Raw genomic sequence first — 19,117 nt, forward strand, 5'->3', positions numbered from 1 at the left:
TAATAATTTGGCATTTCTAGACTGGTGCATTTTTTTTTTTGCAAGATTCAAGTTCCTGCTTCAACTAAATTGGTGGCATCTGTGTGCAATTAGCTATCAGGGATTCAGAGGCAGTAAATAAGAGCTTCATAACCAGTCACACATTTGGAGGAGCTTGAAAATGTCCTCTGTTAACCCCAGTCCAACATTAAAATTGGGAGCATCACCAAAAAAGACAGGATTAAAACACACTGTTAAATTTGAACAGGGGTAACCCTGGAAACAAAGTGTTTACTTGTGATAGTGTGATACCCATATAGCTATCTTTATAAACAGAGTGTAGAATCAGAATTTTTAAATTTCAGTTTGAAGTCCAGCTGAAGTCTGAGTGCTACTGAATAACCACATTAAATGCATTATAAGGATAATTGTAGCACGGTGTCTCCAGAAGCTATCACTTGTATGATGCTAGTGTGTGATGATTTGATTTGAAAACAACCAAAAATTCAGTATTTAGATGAAAATTAATTAACAATAGTAAGTTTTTATAAATGAAACTAGAAAATGTTTGGGATTTTTGATTCGTCAGAATTGCTTTTTCTTTTAAATACTTACATTGATGTCTTTCCCTGACAAAACACATTCAGTCTTCCTTTGGGGGGCAACAGGCCAGTGGATCTGACAGTGAAAAATACACAAGCTGGTTAGCTGTAAACCCATGCCGAGCTTGGGCAGTTCAGTGTTTAGGTAGAAACTTTCTTACTATGAGAGGCTCCTTGTTGATGTCATGTAGATCCAGAGAGAGTATATAATCTTTGCTGCCCACATACATGCGGTCATGGTCCTCGTCCATGCGAAGGATCCGATAGTCGGTTGAATTCAGCAAAAAGGAGAAGTGGTGAGCAGTGCCGGTAGACTTCAGCTCTATAAAGGGGCAAAAAAAGTGCAAAAATAAATGTTTTTGTTCATACTAAACCTGCAATTACTGTAGTAGAAAAACACACAATAAAACTGGAAAACCCAAACCACAGACATAGTCTCAGGAATTGTGTGTCGGCTGCCTTTTTCTGGCACACATACGCACAAACACACAAAGTATTCTATTGTTAAAGACATGGCAACATACTAATGATGCCAAGCCTACCATCAAACTATCCTAGATTAATTTACAGATTATGTTTTTTACCCCCAATTACATCCTGCCATAATGGGGTTATGGTCAGGCTAAATATGGGTACGGCGGGCTTGACTAAAGCAAGCAGACAAAAAATAACTCACGGGAATCCTAAATGAATGGCAAGAGAGACGCAAAAGATCAGTCACAAGTTATGGGAACAGTAAGAAGTCAAATACCACGCTGTTTATTACAACAGGCCACATGGTTGATAACATTCAGGGCCATGGAGTCTGAACCTCAGTTGTAACAAGCTGTGAAGGGGATGATAGACTTTGTAACAATCTCCCCTGGTGAATTAGCCACGAATGAACCGATGTGCTCCCTGGGAAGCAAAACACCGCAGCATACTTTCCTCCATATTGCTGTTAAATCTATTTTGAAATGAAACTGATGGCTCACATACTGCACAGGGAGGCTCAGTGGTGTGAAAATGTGACTTTCAGTGCTGCTGTACAAAAAGCAGATTTCTCCCCCGATCCTCTTATTATCTTTGGAGCAGCTCTGATAAGTGTATCTGTTTCTCTTGTCTTTCAGACTTTGCTTTGGGAAAGCTGAGATTGCATTTGTGCTCTTCTGTTTGTAGAGAAAGCCCAAGGATCCCATGGAAGGCCTGTTCAGGTTCCACTTTAATGGGACCGTACAAATGCTCTTATGCTCTGTGTAGCCAAATCTAAGAGTCACCGGAGATGAAAAAGACTCCATATGGCAGCTATAACGACTTTCCTTAACCCGACCGAGGAAGAAAGTCTTACTTAGGGAAATAAAAGACAGCATGAAGTTCTCCACCTGCACAGGACATGTGGAAATACTGACACGAATCCTCTCCTAGAGAGCTTCTTCGCTGTTGGTTTGCTGAGCTCCTTCAGAAACTGTGAAATGCTGCAGTCACGGTGCAGCATCATGGTACGCAGGTAGTAAACAGAAACAGACGTGCCTGTCACCCGTGTAATTCTCATAAGATGCCTCCAAACACGTTAAACAGTTTAATAGTAACCCCGATATGCGATTTTGCCATGCTGTGGTGAAATTACACGTCAGGGTTTTTTTTTTAAGTCTATTCTGTTCCCCGAATCCTGAAAAAGCATTAAATCAGAAATAAGAAGAATATTTTCTGAGGTTTGATTTTTTCAGTGTATTTGAGGGTTTCCAGGAAAGACTGCCATGTGTAATCCAGGATTACTGTATTCATGCAAAAGTCGCACTCACAAACACATAGATAGCATCCTAAGACAGTCGAGCACCAGACTTGTTCTATAAACATCTTCCATCCTCGTCTGCTAGTCAACTAAACACAGCCTGTTATCTGCTGTGGCAAGCCCAGCAGTCAAACGATACTGGAACTTCAGCTGTGACCCCACATTTATCACCTCTGCACTCAGATCTACATGCACGGGCATCAGAAAGGGAGAGGACCGGCTGCCATAAATCAGACAGTTAGGTCACTGCAAACCAGACTAGACGGGCAGACAGACAGACAACCTACTACATTACAAGTAAACATTCGCCTAAACATATCACCTGTTAATAGCAACCAGCTTCAAGTATCTGACAGCCTGTCATCTTTCTCTCTTGTGAATCTCCCATCCAGGATCACTGGATCGATGTGCTTCACCCCAAAGCAAATCAAATTTCATCCTGTCAGAAGTGACCTAATTAATCCAGATGTGGGGAAAATGACCAGTCAATTGTATACTAAAAAAGCTGCACTGGGAAAACTCAACATGTATTAATATGGGAACCATGATTTAACAGATATTAACTGAGGTACCTGTCGAAGATTATATGTCACTTACACATCACCAGCATCCTAACATCTACAGCACTTCGGACTCATTCCATGTGCTGTGGATGTTTGTCTACATGAGGACTACAGCTCCTTCAGCTAAAATAGAACAAAGATTGAAATGGTGGATGAAATCACTTCTTTTGTAAAAATGAACTAAATTAATACAGATTTTACTTGCTGTCAAATCGTGTTTTTTTTGTTTTGTTTTTTAATTTGTTGTTTGTGGTTGTATTTTGCTGGTTTCTGTATTTTAATTTATTAGAATCTATTTTAATCTGCTGTTTCATTGATGTCTTTTTCTCTTTGTAAGGTGACCTTGTGTTTTAGAAAGGCGCCCTTAAATAAAATGTATTATTATTATCATTATAAACTCTTGGAAATCAGATATAAGATATCTATATTGCACAAAGTTAAAACTCGCAGGCCTAAAACACTCTTAAATGACAGGATTCTCTTTTTTAAATTCTGGCATATCTCAGTTATTGTGCTGAGCTATGGGGTAAAGTATATGACATCAATTTAAAACTCTTAACAACAATTAGGACAGCACACAAAGTGGGTTCAAGATATCGCACCATCTGAACTCCGTTAGTAAAACTTCATGATCTGTTTGACTTGAAAATTTGAGAATTATGTTCAAAGCAATACGTGATTACCTTTTGTGATTTATAGAAAATGGCCAGTTCAGTAGATCAGTTTAACGTCGTCATGTTTATTTTGTTTCTCTCTTTTGAGCTTGTGAATGAACTCAGCTCAACTCAAAATACGACGTGAGATTTCTAAAGTATACTGGCTCCTCTCATCCTGACATTTTAGTCGGTGCAAATAACGTGGCAAGCTTTCACAAAGAAGAAACATTACATCCCTGCAAGGTGAGACACGCTAAAACACATTTACCTTGAAATAATGCCTGAGGTGTGGTGAGATTAGTGGTGAAGTATGGTAACAGTCCACCTCGAACCACACATACACTCTATTGTCAGCACAAATTCATCTTCTCAAAAAGCATTCCTGTGTGTTAAGGAGCTCAGACTAAATGGTCGTTTGAAGCAAAGAAAAACGCTCCAAAAAACAACCAAAAACAGACGTTTAACATGGAATTAAATGGCTGAATTTACCACCAGCTGGTACATTCAGCAATGATAGGGCACAAGTGCAATGATAGTGCACCAGGTCCTGCATTTTTTTTAAAGACCACAGAACCTCGCGTATATCACCCAGCTTCTCAGCAAGGTCTTTGTAATAATTACCAGACAGTCAGGCAGGCAGAACAACATTGTCTTTTTCTTTCTCTATGACCTTTGTCTAATTGCCTTCAGTTTGTTGAACAAAACTCAATCGACTCTGCAGAAATGTGAATAACACAGACTAGTCAACTGATCCTTTAGTTAGTCACCTATGTGATCCCTCTGCTCTGCTTTGAAGCTAAGGTATATAGGCTTTTATATACTTTATATTTTTATAGGCCAGGATTTGTACCAGGGTGTGTTGTTCCTGGATCAACCCTAGTCAGGGTCCTCAAAAGGACATAAATGACCCCTGTTTTGTATCTATAAATAGATAATGAAACACGTACCACACAGACACCACTACTGCTTCTTTAATGCCTCTTTCAGCTTAAGCCCCTTCCTCACAATCAATCTGCACTTAGTACGAGGGAGCAGGCAACAGAAAATCCCGCATACCTGCCCAGGCATTCATGGCATGTGGTCTAAATTTCCAAATTTACTTATGTTCACATTCTCCAAAAGTAAAGGTGTGGTTCTACCTTGTTGCAGCTTGTCTGCAGCCAAGCGCGCAAGGATGCGTCCCTAAAAGTAACTTTATATATAAGACTGTCTGTAAAACTTCCTTGACTAGCACTGTAATTAATACCCTAGAAACAGCTGAACTTGCTTTTCTGTAACCATATCGACAATCCAAGTTGTGCAAGATTACTGAAAATACTCTTTCACTTTTATCTGTTTAGAGTCCCAATAGGATGATCAACTTCATTGGTAAGCATTTGTTAAGTGTGGTGATAGTAATTAAGCATAATGACTGCAAGCAAGGAAACTAGCTTGTCTGTGACTGTCAAATGTTCCACTAGAATTAGTGTGGTGTGGTTGCACATCCCAACCAGCCAGTTAAAATTTTGTTAAGACATGACCTTTGAACATCGGATGCAACAAGCCATCATTTCTTTCTTTTATTAATCTTTTTAGATTTGTGTAAATTTAGCACAAGCCAAACACATACTATGAAGTCATACCGACCTTTGACCACCAAATTCTGATTTCTTCATCTTTGAGTCCAAGTGGATGTTTATGCTAAATCTGAGGAAATTCCCACAAGGCATCCAAGGGATACCATATTTAGGACAAGCTGACAACACGATGAACCACTAAATGTCCACATATACTCACTTTACCTTATCGCTGTATAAACAAAAAGTGGTTTAAAAAGGAGGAATACACTGTACATACTCAACATCAAATTACAGCAAACAACTTCCAGTAAAACAAAAAAAAAAAATCTGTGTTGCTGTTTGAGCACAAATTAAACAAACAATGACAGCATGTTTATTTGTGCGCTTATAGCCACATAACAAACATACTGGAATTCAGGCCGTTTCACTAGCTAAACTCATCTGCTGCCCGTGTGACATACAGATATGATAAAAGAAGTGTCAATATTTTTTGAGCAAGCTTACCTTTAAAAAAAATATCTAGTTCTAAAATAAATAAAAATGAGCTGTGGATTAGCCGAGTTACTTTGGAAAACACTGACACACTTGCCATTTAGGTTCGAAGACTTTAATCTGCTTGAAGACGCATGCAGTCTAGGACTTTCTTTCATTCAGTGCATCTCTCAAGTGAATATTGAATGCCTGGGGCCAGTGTATCTTTGTGTGTTTGCAAAGAATGGAGAGGTCATTGGGGATAAAAGAGCATCTGAACAGCGGTGGGAATGCTTATCAGCTCAACCCGACTTGGTGTTTGTCTTTCGTGTTTGCCTCAGTTCAGAACCTCATAATCAGCCTCTCACCACCCTTTGGGGTAAGGTCTATTGACTCACAACACATGTCACTGGAGCTGATTGCTGCTTACCTGCGCCTGTCAAGGAGAAATAATTGGCACCAGATTACATCTTATCTTAGAGCTTCCGGATGCTGTCACTCAGATGCTCTTCATGCTTGTCTGCTACTGATACACGGTATTAGTGTGTGTGTGTGTGTGTGTGTGTGTGTGTGTGTGTGTGTGTGTGTGTGTGTGTGTGTGCTCACAGAGAAAGAGGTAGAGCTCTCTGATCCTCACATCAAATCAGAGACACCTGTCTCCCACTGCACAAATCGAAGGCAGGGAAAGATTGATTTAAGTTCACTTCCTGAGTGGAAATGAGAGATTATAACAAATCTATTTCTGCTGTTACAGATGACAGAAAAGGTTAATTAAAGCACATGGGAGAAGAAGATCCCTGGTTCAGCTGACAGCAAAGGTCATGCAGTTTCTCTGTATCTGGTCCACAAACCTGACCTTTGTTAAAGTTGCATTATATGGTATCTATATGACGTGATCAGAAACAAGAGCAACTACATCCAGAGACTGAAGAGGATTGACTTGCCTTATGGCTTTTGAACCCTCAGACAGAACAGCAAACATCAGTCAGTTATTACTGTTGATTTTCTTTTTTAAAGGGTCAAAAAGCAAAAATAACTTCAGGCTTTTTTAAAACACAGTGTAAGAGTTTTGACTGAAACATATTTAAAGAACCAATACAAACACTTGAGGCGGTTCCCGGTCCAGAACGCTGGCTTTTCTCTCTGTACACAGTGCCACAGACAGCTGTCCTCAGCAGAGTTGAGGGTGAAAGGTTAAAGGACATGAGGGGTCTGTGGTGAAAGCTCACAGTGGCCTCCTTACATTCGGCAGAGCTGGGTGGTCATGATGATGTTTGGGTGGGGTGCTTAAAGAGGATGGGACCGGTGAGAGGTGGGATATTGAAAAGTCTGAATGGGGGAGGGCACAATTTTGTTGACTCTCTTCCTCTATAACGCTGATCTCTAGATTTTAAAGAAAATAACTGGTTGTTCCTTACTTTGGATTCGGTTTTATGCCATAGCATTGTGCGCTCTTGTGGCTGGCTGCTGTATGCGTGAATGTTTGTGTACACGTATGGCTGGGATGGTGTTTATGCTGTGATAAAGCTGTTTGTTGTTGTAGCTGTGCCATCGCTTGCAGCGGGCTGGTCAGGATGGCGGCAGTGGTCAGTGGTGACAACCTAGTTTAGAAGGATTATGGAGAGGGCTGAATAATGAGACAGAGCGGGTGTGAATGAGTGAAAAATCCTCCTCTCCCTGGCTGACCTTTGGCCTGGCACTTAGAATAAATACTCTCCCTCTTTGTCAGCTGCACTAACACAGAGCCAGATGTATAAAGATCTCTCAAAGGAATCTTCTCATTCCTATTTATAGTTTTTTCCTGATTCTTCATTTGATTAGGAAAATTTGCATCTTTCTCAAGCCAAGTTGTCAGTGGAGCAGTTCCCTTCCTGCTGACTTTAGCCAGAACTGAACAAAGTGTAATTTCCATCATGTCCTTTGGCTTCCTTGTGTTGCAAGGTCATTGCCAGTATGCTGTTAGCTGGGGGCAATAAGAGGAGGGTAATTAGAAGGTAAATTTAGAGAGACCATTAGCAGCAAGTGTTGACTCAGGGTCTACTGGGGACAACTGCCACCTCTACCTTCTCCGGGTGTTCCACTCTCAGTCAAGCACTGAGAATCTACTCTATTCCCTATGGTGATTTTTCACCCACAACAGCAAATGTTACGGTAGAGGAGTGAGAATGGAAGGAGGAGTCCCGAGGGTAGAGGAGGCTGACAGCGAACCTAAGAACTTCCATTTATCAAAGCAGGCAGGAGAGAGCCATAGAAACTCTGAGTCAAACTCTATGAAAGCTCCTCTGTACAGCCAAGGCAGAGAGGCTGAGACTCCTCTAGAGCTGCTTGAGGGCCAAAAACAAAGCTCACAAAGGCACACAGAGGCTCTTCAATTCTAATCATGAGTTGGAGTGAGGACGAAAACACCCTGATTGTCTGCCCAGCTACACACAAACACTGATTAGGACCTCAGCTGCCAGGTTAGTTAAAAAACAAGAGACGGAAGAGAGACTTTTATAGTCAACAAAGTAATGAGCAAGTATGATCTTCATCAACAATATACAAATAGCACAAATACACAGAGATCAGCCACAACAACAAAAACACTGACGGCTAAGTGAAGAGCTTAGAAGTGATTAACATTAATCATCTTGCATGCAATGTTCTGATGGGAACCTTTGGGTCCTGGCATTCATGTGGGGTCTACTTCTAGGTAGGTACCACCCATGTAAACACTGATGCAAAATAAACACACTCCTTTATGGCAGACAGGCCTCCAAGCTCCCTAGATCCCTATCTTATTGACCACGAGATGCACCTGAACAAGAATGATCCATGGAGGCCCTAACTCACAACTCAAAGGACCAAAAGATTCACTACCAGCGTCAAAGTGCAAGACCCTCCTGCGGGTTTGGACACATCACAGCTGTTGTGGCAACATAAGGTCAACAGATCAGTGTATTCCTTCATTGCCCAGGTAAAGTCTGTGTTTACGTTTTTGTTTATGGAGACTCATTTTAGCATTTCCTTTATTTATTTATTTTGCATCTAAGAAACTATGGCTTAAACAAAGAGTGTATTGGTGAACAATCCTTTGGGTGGTGGTCAGCCTCATCAGAGGAACTGGTCACGTGGTATGATGTAGTCCAACTCTAATATCTTGGACAGAAACTGGAGACTTTATTCTTCTTCTCTTCTGGAAATCCAGTTCACTCCACAGGCAGCCATATGTGGGAAGGTGGAGGCACAAGTTTTTGTCAGCAAATCTTCCTAAAGGTTTAATGTAAGTGACAAAAATATCTAGCGGCTGTAGAAATCGGGACTCTTGTCTCTCAGGGGGAATGGAGAAAACAGTGTTGCATTGTTTAAAAACCACACCGTCCACAGAGGAAGGTGGTCAGACAGATTTGGGGGTCAGAGGAAACCACTGCTTATTTGAGGTTCTGAACTGACGGTCTTTTGTGACACCACAAATATCATTACAAATCTGATAAAAAGGGTTTTGTGCATTAATCAAGCATTGTAGTATTGTCCAATTGGAAAAACTCTTAATTCATGTCCAGATAAGCCAATAAACAATGCAACAATTTATATCAGCTGGGATCAAAACGAATGAACTTTTAAATTCATATTTTTGAGAAAATTACTTTTGAATTATTCCTTTAATTTACAAAATGAAACCAAATCATTTCCCAGAGAGGAGCGTAAACAAATATCTCAAGATCATTTATCACGTTGCCATCCAGCAACATTTCCATCAGCCTTGCCCACCACCCAGAACAATGTGGGAATTCTTTAAAGATATATGCATACAGCTCTAGTAAATATATTATAGCAGCTATACCACCCCTATTTACATTAAATCATACCTGCTTAACGCCATTTTCATTTATCAACAAGCTTCCTCAAACACTTCTCATATTCTTTGGCTTGTCTGATCCTGCTAGTATCCACTAGCCTCTGTCTGCATACCAGCCCACTGAGATAACAAATGCCTTTTTTCTGCCGAATCTTTTTCTCTTTTCTTTGGCACCCAGCATGCTGCAGGTGGAAAAGGTAGAGAAATGCGGGAAATGTGTTCAGTGAAGATGTATTTTGCTCCTGCTGTCACTCTTGTTCTTCACCCATTTAAATTAGATGTATAAAGAGGGTTCTCAAGTGGCATGTCTAATAACATTAGGCCTTTTGAACAAGTTTTAACATTTTTATTAAAAAACAACAAAAAAAAGAACATAAAATGTATTTTTATTGCTACTCACCAACTATGATATTTGATTGTGTAAAATAAGATGATCAGTAAAACTTTGTAATATTAACATAACACTGCCATTACACCCCAATGATCAGACAGGCCAAGCTTCAAGGCCACCAAAATCTCTGAAATGATCATTCTACAACCCACTGATGTGGAAATGCCAGAAGCCCATCTGAGTCAGCTCAGTTGACATTATGCCACATACCCTGCTGCTGCATACATCCACTTGACCCCACGTCACAGCTACACAATAGCGGGGTTACCCCCGACCAGGTATGTGTCACCACACATCCCCAGTTCAGCCTTGTGCACTAATGCTGCATGACAGGCAAAAGACAACCAGATAATTCTCGACAATCATGCGGCTGGTTGTTGAGCGGTGTGGTGTGGTCGTCCGATGGGCTGCTGTAGTTTGGACCTCCTCAGCTGTCTGACAGGCTTTGTTCTCAGAAACTGTGGAGTTACGCCTTGGTGCAATGGCAGAAGCAGGCATGGAAGCTCATAAGACCTTAGTGTCCTTTTGAAGCCAGCTTAAAGGGCCCAATTATAGGAAATATCATTGTAAATGTTTCCCGCACCATCTGTTGCACTGTCACATTCTTGACAGACTACTGACACCATTTATTTCACAGTAGCAGAATAGCATTGGGTATGACAATGCTATTCTATTGGCCAGTCAATATCAGTATGAAATATCTCAACTTTGGATGAAATATTCATTGAATTTTCTAGAAATGTCCACACATCCCCAAGAGGATGAGCACCAGTGACATCTGGGGATCTTCCTGAATTTTTCTCTAATAGTTATTTCACCAGATATTAGCTGCTGTTGACTGTCTCGTTTAGAATTGGAGTACACTGATAAATGATCATTTGTTTACATTGAGATATATTACAAAAATATTCCCATAAATATAAATATTTATGGGCTGCCACTACGAGCAATTATTGACTGAAACTTCCATGAAGGTCAAGATTTTTCAAAACACTCCCTCAAGAGATGATCTTTCCCAGACGAATCAAATATAACATTCCTCCAGTAATCCACTCCATTAGAGGCCAGACTGTGCACTGGTCAACCAGCAGATCAATGGCATTGATCCCACAAGATGACTGTAAAGATAATTACATTCAGAGGAAAAAAAACAACAAAAACTAAACTTTGCCTCCAAGTACAAGTACTGAAACAACAAAATTGGCTAAAAAAAAGTTAATTAACCTGCAAAGATTCTCTTGAAAGTTGAACATATACTCAAACATACACATATATTCCCTGAAAAGTTTTTATAGGTAATACCCGAGCTTCTTTTACTCAGGAGCAGCCCAGAAACAATATTATGCTTCTTCTTATGGCCGAGGCGAGAGTAGTTGAGCCCCACTAATGCCTGATGTTGTTTTAAAGTGTTTCATTTCTTTGATTTAAGCTGCTTACACCAAATATCTCCTATAACTAAATCCCCCTGAGAAAAAGACCAAAATGAGGCAGCAACTATATCTCTGTGCGTCTGATTCTGTGTTGTGTGTCTACCAAGTCCAGCAGCCTTCACTTCTGTGATTCTTTTATGTTTTGTGGCTTTTATGCAAGGACTGACACTTCAGACAAACTTATATTCTGTCTGCAGACAACAGCAGTTATCACTGAGTCTAGCATCCCACTGCCTCTTTTCATCAATCATCTTTTGTTCGTCACCCTTTAAACACTAACCCTTTTTGGATTTTAGTACATTTGCAAGCATTAGAGAGATTCAGTGCAGGCTCACATCAACACAAACACATGCGTGCACACGGGGGTTTGATTCTGACATTGAATGAGATCAGCGGGAAAGTTTGGTGAGAGCTGCAGGAAGAAAAGAAAGTAGGGAAGGCCAACTGGTGAGAATTAGCTGACTGGGTGCTGGGAGTGAAAGAGCATCCATGTTAACTGTCTACTTGCTGTCTGTCACTCTATCTGGCATAAATAGGAGGAGATGAGTGGGGAAAACAAAGTGGGAGATGATGACCATCAGTCAGGGGTATTCATATTTTCTTAGCGCCTGTATGATGGACATAGGCTATAGTAAGAATGTGGGAGTTGGGGAGAGGAGAGTAGGAGCAGAAAGGGGGGAGGGGTAACTGAAAGAAACGTAGAGCCACAGAAGCTTTAGAAATAACTCGGTTTCGGGATATCTTTGAGATCTATTAATGCATGCTTGTTTTGCATCTGTGGTTTACAAAGGGTCTCTGCAAAGACAACAAAATGACACAGTGGCAGGAGAGCTAATCCTAACTTTAAAGTGCAAAAATACATCACGGTTGCAGCAGGGACTACAGGTGGAACTATAATCTCACAGACAAACAGTGAATTTCAATGCCATGAGCTTTAGTGTTATCTTTTTCTGACAAGCAGTATCAACTTCCACATGTGACTACAGAAATATTAAGCTCTGAAGTGAAAGACCTGGATTATTTAAAAATGAAGGGGCCTTGCAGAAAATAATTACAGGCTAAAAATGATCATTTACATTCCAGCAGGTTAAACATGCGCTTTAAAAGCAGAAAATGTCTTTCAAGACGAAACACGTTGGCAGCCATTATATCTTTAATGGATAAAGTGAATTGTCTGCTGAAGGTGGGCCCCACTCTCTCATACCACCCTGCAATTAAAGTAAAGCTATCCAAGGTCAGGCTGAGTGACAGGCTGACAGACCTATAGATTACTGTCTGTCTGTGTAATTCACGATCCTTTCTGCTTCTCTTGCGGACTGGCGCACACACTCTGAAATTTTTAAACACCAGTGCTTGGTAATTTGGCAGCTTTTATGTTTGATAGACAGCTGGGACATCCTACCTTGTGACCCTTGTGGCCTTTTTTCCCCACCCATGACCACGAGGGTCAGCATTCAGGGGTGTCTGTTTAAGAACAGAGCTCAAACAATGTGTGAATAGCTATGGTTAGGTTCAAATTCATTCGAAGTTTCCCAAGTGAAACTGTGATACTGAATGGTGAGATTTTTCGCAGATATAGGAGGCAGAGGTATCAAAATTGGCAGAGTTCAAAGTGAGGAATGGAGAACAGATGGATAAAATCATAGAAAAAACAGATACAAGATAACTTGTCTGCCCTACACAGCCCACATCAAGGCCTGTCACATAAGACCTTCGTGTCAATGCCGTGCAGCAATTACTGCACTCCAGGCATGAAATGGGCAAGTGAGATTAGCCTGTGTTCAAATTGCAAGCTTTATCAATTACATACACCATGTGGAACAAAACTCTGGATGCAACGGATCAGAAAATGGTGAAGAATTTTCTGGTATGTTATTGTTGGCAGTTCTGCTCTGTGAGATTTAGTATGCAGTGGAGGTAGATAAGAAATGTTGAAATGACCTTTTCAGCAGTTAAGCAGTCATGACACAGTTAAGCCTCCAATAGCACATTACATTGTGCTTTAAAATTCAGTGGTTCGTAGCTATTTGGGTTTAGGCTCATATGTCGCAGCATACATACTGCTGTCTGCACTTTTACATCCATCATGTTTAACAAAAGAAAGTATTAGCTGGAAGCACATGTTTTGATAGGAGAACGATGACGACAGATAGAGAAACACGAAGAGCAACACAGAATGAGAGGAAGGTAGGGCGCTTATCAGTTGGAAGGAGGCGCCTTGCGTGACAGTGGGAAATGCTGGTCACAGTCACCCTCCATCCCTCCTTGCATGGGGTGCTGAAAGAGGCCAATGATTGCACAGACACATAGAGGCTAAAAATGCTCTTATCTTGCACTGTCATACCTTGTCATAAATCAGTGCTTAGCCATCCGCTCTGCACTGATAAGGAACCCAAACACAGACTATTCTACATCAGGAATGGAGAGAGACTTTTTTCCTTTATGAGTGGCCCCTCTCACCCACTCACACTCCCATCTCCTGTCTTCGTTATCATTTTTTCATTCATCAGATCTGAACGGCAGACAAGTTTCTTTCTTTTTTTTGTGCCTGAGATTTGTTTGTTTGCAGCTTGCCATATTTTCTCTTGTAGCTTTTCCAGCAGTCTGGTTATGATCATCTGAAGAACTAGTGAATCATCCGCAGCGCTCACACATGATAGAGCTGGGAGAGCTGAGGGATAGTCTTTTGATTGTCATGCAACTGGGTCCTGCAATAGAAAAATATTTTGCAACAAAGATATTTAAACTGAATCTGAAAATAGGCTGTCAAGAGACTACTGCGATACAATAAGTGTATGCTGCGCAGTTTATCTCATATTTGGTAGGCGAGGCAATACATAATCCCCGCAGCTAGTTTCTTATCTTAACAATTTATGTGTTTTCATAACTGAGGAAATATTCTTAGTGCTTTTTTCCCCCAATGACCTTTCCAATTACCTTTAGCGTTGAGATAACCTTTACAAAACATTATCACTTTCAGATAAAAAAAATAACTCACTCAGGTTATATTAGGAAATCTTAACACTTAAAATCCTTGAAGCACTGGAGCATGAGGAAGCTATAATATAACATCATCCTAAGGGAAAAATTGCACTTCTCATGCACTCCATACTGTATTATTTATATCTTGTCTACTACACAGAAATTTCATTTTGCTGTCCAACCCTGTGTGTTTGTAAAAATGCTGGGCTTCTCTGTGGAACTGAAGCATTGTAATTTTGTGGGGTATTTGAGCCTTTATTTCATAAGGACAGGCGCTGAGGAAAAGAGCAAGACAGCAAGTTTTCAACCCAGGGATCTGCTGCTCCCATGTGCTACATTTTGACTATCAGCTTGACTACACATACAGCAGTAGTTTTGGGGCAGTTGTGACTCGGGATCGTCTACTAATCAAAAGGTCGGTGGTTAGATCCTTCAACTTGTATGTCAAAGTATCTGTGGGCAAGACGTGGATTCATCATGGGCAACTCTGGATTCAGTAAGTCTGTGAATGTTAGGTTAAAAAAATTGAAGGTAGTGAAAAAAAGCACATGAATGTGTGTGTGCATGAGGCTTGTAGTAACAAATCATTTTGAGAGCTTAAATTGAGCAGAAAAGCACTATATAAACGCCAGTATCTATTTACCATTTAGTTTTCACTACAAAAATAAACATAATTCAGTTAAAAACCAAACCATGCATTGTGGTATAGGAGATTAAAAAAAATGTTGAAAAGCAAACAAGGATCCTGTTGCTTTTAGGGTCTAATTTACTCATAATGTCTTGCAATGATTTGTGAATACTCATGAACAGAAGGTTTAATAGGACGGTGTAATCTCGCCACGGTAGTGAAATGGTAAATTTCACACTGTGCACCAATCCTGTTTGTTAATGGCACTCGTGTAATCAGAGCCACAGGCGAATGAATTCTAAGCATCTCATGCTTTCTAAATACGATAACACTTGAACGAAGTGTCATTTGGATTGGAGATCATACTTTTTGTTTCTTCTGTCTGATTCTCAGCTGAACTGACCACATTAAAACTAAATCTGTCAGCCATGGAAAATAGTTTGTGCCTCTGTGTTTGTGCCAAGAGGTGCTGCCTCTTCTAAGGTTCCTGAAAGGCTGTCTGTGGTCTTCCATCATTGTAGTGTGGTGAAGCACAAGATCCAGAGGACCATCAATCCATCTAACATGAAATCCTACAGAACATGAAAGCCCAGGATCATAGCCAAGTTTTGAGTAATGACTGTTTTGCCATTTGTGCCAAGAGGAGAAAAAGTGAGAGACGAGAATGATGAGAGGCAGAGGGAGAGTGAGCAGAGGGAGGCAAAGGACAGACAGAGATGCTTTGAGCGTTAATGCCATGCCAATATTGTATGCCACTCCCCCTCTGCCTCCCTGGGGACATGAATGAAGTAAATGAATGATGGACCCAACCCACATGAACGCCCCTCTTCTATTGAGACCAAGCAGTCCATTCACGGGGATGAGTGAGGCGTCGACACCAACAACAACAATAACAACAGCAACATAGGAGGCCCTTACTCCCATTTCTCATTCATACATATGTATGCAGTAACACAGGCACACACATATGGCACATACACCATGGACAACACTGCCAACATACCATTAAGGACACCTAGAGAAGGTTCCTGAGAACAGGGCTGAGTAACAAAGCTGGAGAAAAAGGGGCGTAAATAGGCCAGGCATGGAGAAAAATCTTGGCATCGCGTCAATGCAAACGCTACAATGATTACGGATGAGAGGCCATATCCTCCCATCCACAATCGGCACATTATCAGGAAGCACATCAGTGTATAAACCCAGAAAACACAGCTTGGAAAACTCATGTTCTACCCCATTCTGCCCTTCCTATTGTGCCCAGTTCCTCTCTGTTGCTCTTCCAGGACTAAATGGGTTCAGGGGGGTTCTCGGCCACACAAGCGTGATCTCACTCAAAGCTCTGACCTTGAAACTCAGTCATTCCTTGCCTGAAGCCAAAGCAGCTAATGGAACGTAGGAAATACAAATCCGATTCAAGCGAAATCAATCTGACAAGGAAAGCTTTGCTATTTACTGAGCATTTACATCTCAAACTTTGAAGGTGGGTTCGGTAATGATGTTAGCATCTGACAGAGGCTCGGTTTTCACCAGTTATGCATCATGCAGAGAGAATGTATGTAGAGCATATGAAGGGAGAGGTTAGTAACTAAATGATGAAATACAACTCTGACAGGAGGCAGGAGGAGGAGGAATGTTCTCCTCCTCCTTTTTTAATCCAATAGTGAGACTGCTGCAGCCTCCCACTGACTCATGGTCAGACTCAACCATAGGCCTCATTTCTGCCACAATCACATAGACAGCTACTTGGTAGTTATCCAGTGTGTATACTCAGAGACTTTAACAGACTACATCTCCCACACCTGCAAAAGAAAAAAAAAATCATATGATTACAGGTATTTGATGTTATTCGGCTTTCTGCCTAAAGTCAGCTTTGGCCCATCACTTAGGAAAGCAAGCATTTCCCATAAAACCAACTTGGCGATGTGTAATGGTTGTGAAATATTTGTACAAGTTTGTACTTTGCTTTCAAAACATTTTGTGTTGCCGGTGAAGAGATGTGTGACACACTTGGGGCTTTAGTCCAAATTTCTTAGAGCACTCCTAAGCCAATCTGTATGACAATATGTGCATGTGAATAAACACACAGCAGTTTTTATGGATTCAAACATTAGGCTTTGCAGCACAAGGTTACAGCCAGGCCATTGGCACAGGACTGACCTGTGGAGGCTGTCCATGAAGGCACAAGCTGAAGTAAACCATCTTATCCAACACTCATATACAACTAATGGGAAGCAGACGCAAAATTCGACCCGAGTATGCCTTTTGCGCACCCACGCTCCTCTCCTCCTTTTCATTCTCAAATCCTTCCATTTATCCACTCTGCTCGGGCTGAGATAGCAAACCTGACACTGCTGCCCTGTAGTCCATTAGCACTCTTAGAGCCTTCTCTGAATCAGCTCTGTTGCTCCCTTCACCTTTTCCTCCTCTCAGCCTGTCTTCCCGACAATCCTCATTTCTCTCTCAACCCTTATCTGGCATTCTCTGTCTTTCTGTATGTCCTCCTAGATATCTGAGTTGGAACAAGGCAAGTTCAAAAGGTTTTTATAGCATTTACAGTCGTTATTATGTGCTTTATACGTTTTGATATTTCAACTTTTATTTGTCACTATCTTGTGTATGCGACTGCAGTGCTGTGCTATGCATACTGATATCTGTTATGTACTTTAAATGAAGTTTTAAAGTTTTTCTTTTTTAACTGGATTTCATTAAAGTTGAACATATCACGGGAACTGAGCCTATCACAGTTCAAGTCAGAGTGATGCAGCTGCAGAAAATCCTCTTAGACACATGATACCACTGATAACTCTTCTACACATCATCGCTTCTAATGCAAAGTCACTCTCAAACAGACCTGTTATTGCAGATAGGACCAGGCTGACAGGAAAAGCCCCCCAAAAGGATGAAGACTCCAAGATTTTATGTGTTCTAATCCAAATAGATCAATCCTTTCTGTAAGATGCAATGGTTTGAACACTAGACAAACAGTACAGTGGGAAGTGTTGCTTGACCAATCAAGCCGATTATAAATGTTGCCTGCAGAATGTACTATGCAGATAAATGTACATGTCTCAAACAAAACACTGGATAGTGATTTTGGAGAAAATATGTTCTGATTATAAATATTACTGTTTCAGCCATAACCGATACTACTGATAAAAGCTAAAACAACAACAAATCCTTGCACTTCGAACGCTTATTTTAGCAAAAGTTTAGTATTTTTGCTTGGGATATATTAAAGTTGCTAATTTCTAATTCACATGATAATAAGTTTGGGGAAATTTCACTCACATCTGAAAGGCTTAATTTATGTATTATTTGTACTGGAAAAAGCTATTCATCAGATCTATGGTCACTCAGGTCTTTCTGTGTGGAGTTTGCATTTTGTCCCAGGGCCTGTTTGGGTTCCCTCTGGGGACTCTATCAACCTCCCACAGCCCAAACACATGCATGTTAGGTTAATTTGTAATTCTGAATTAGGTGTGAATGTGAAAGTGAATGCTTGTCTTTCTCAGTTAGCCCTGCAGCAGACTGTTGACCTATCCAAGCTGTACCCCGCCCCTTGCTTTGTGACAGCTGGAATAGGCTCCACCCCCACCACAACCCTGAATTGGATAAGCGAGAGAAAATGAATGGATGGATATTAAATGTTTGAAAGCCTTCCAAAGTAAAAATGAAGCAACATTACGTTGCTATTCAAGGTAGTTTATATTTAGTAACACAGACACATACATTTAAAGCCATATAAGACAGTAATGTATGTACCCTGAAAAGTATACCATCTAATATTTTCAAAATGGGCACCATAGGAATGAGGTCACTGGCACTGCAGTAACTAGATCCAAACACTGACAGACAAATAAAAATGAATGATAGCTGTCTAAGATAAACAAGTAGAAAGGTGCCCTTGACCCCCTGTCTCCTTAATTTCAGTCTGAGTTGTGAACCCGTGAAGACTCCCACACCTCAGTCACATCTGGAGAGCAAGTCTAGTCCCCGGTGGAGCCTCTGCACAGAACTAAATCCTTAATTTATTCGCTGCCCAATTCTCCATTTTTTCAGAAGATCACACCACAACCTCATCAAAGTCTATTGTTTTAACAAATGTATTGTCTCATTTGTCTTAACTGAGCCTTGAAGACTGGATGCTGCTGCTTTACCTCAGGGTTGCCTGAGAGTAGACGAGACAGCAAACATCTGGGGAAATAAGCACAAAGCTGTGATTGCATCCCACCTCATCTCTGTAGAGC

At 40.8% G+C, this 19,117-nt stretch overlaps 1 protein-coding gene across 2 annotated transcripts in view; it reads right to left on the reverse strand.

Moving 5' to 3' along the window:
- The window catches only part of sema3fa (sema domain, immunoglobulin domain (Ig), short basic domain, secreted, (semaphorin) 3Fa), a 47,150-nt gene that overhangs the window by 19,246 nt on the left and 8,787 nt on the right, over nucleotides 1–19,117 (reverse strand). For both annotated transcript variants that reach the window (XM_084928840.1, XM_084928841.1), the window contains 2 exons: nucleotides 743–903; nucleotides 595–657 (listed from right to left, as the gene is read on the reverse strand). In XM_084928840.1, coding sequence (XP_084784966.1) covers nucleotides 595–657; nucleotides 743–903 — 224 coding nt within the window. The remainder of the gene's footprint in view (nucleotides 1–594; nucleotides 658–742; nucleotides 904–19,117) is intronic.

This window comes from Perissodus microlepis, chromosome 5 (genome assembly GCF_051167445.1).
Source record: "Perissodus microlepis isolate ML-2025 ecotype Zambia chromosome 5, ASM5116744v1, whole genome shotgun sequence".
In the NCBI taxonomy this organism is placed as follows: Eukaryota; Metazoa; Chordata; class Actinopteri; order Cichliformes; family Cichlidae; genus Perissodus; species Perissodus microlepis.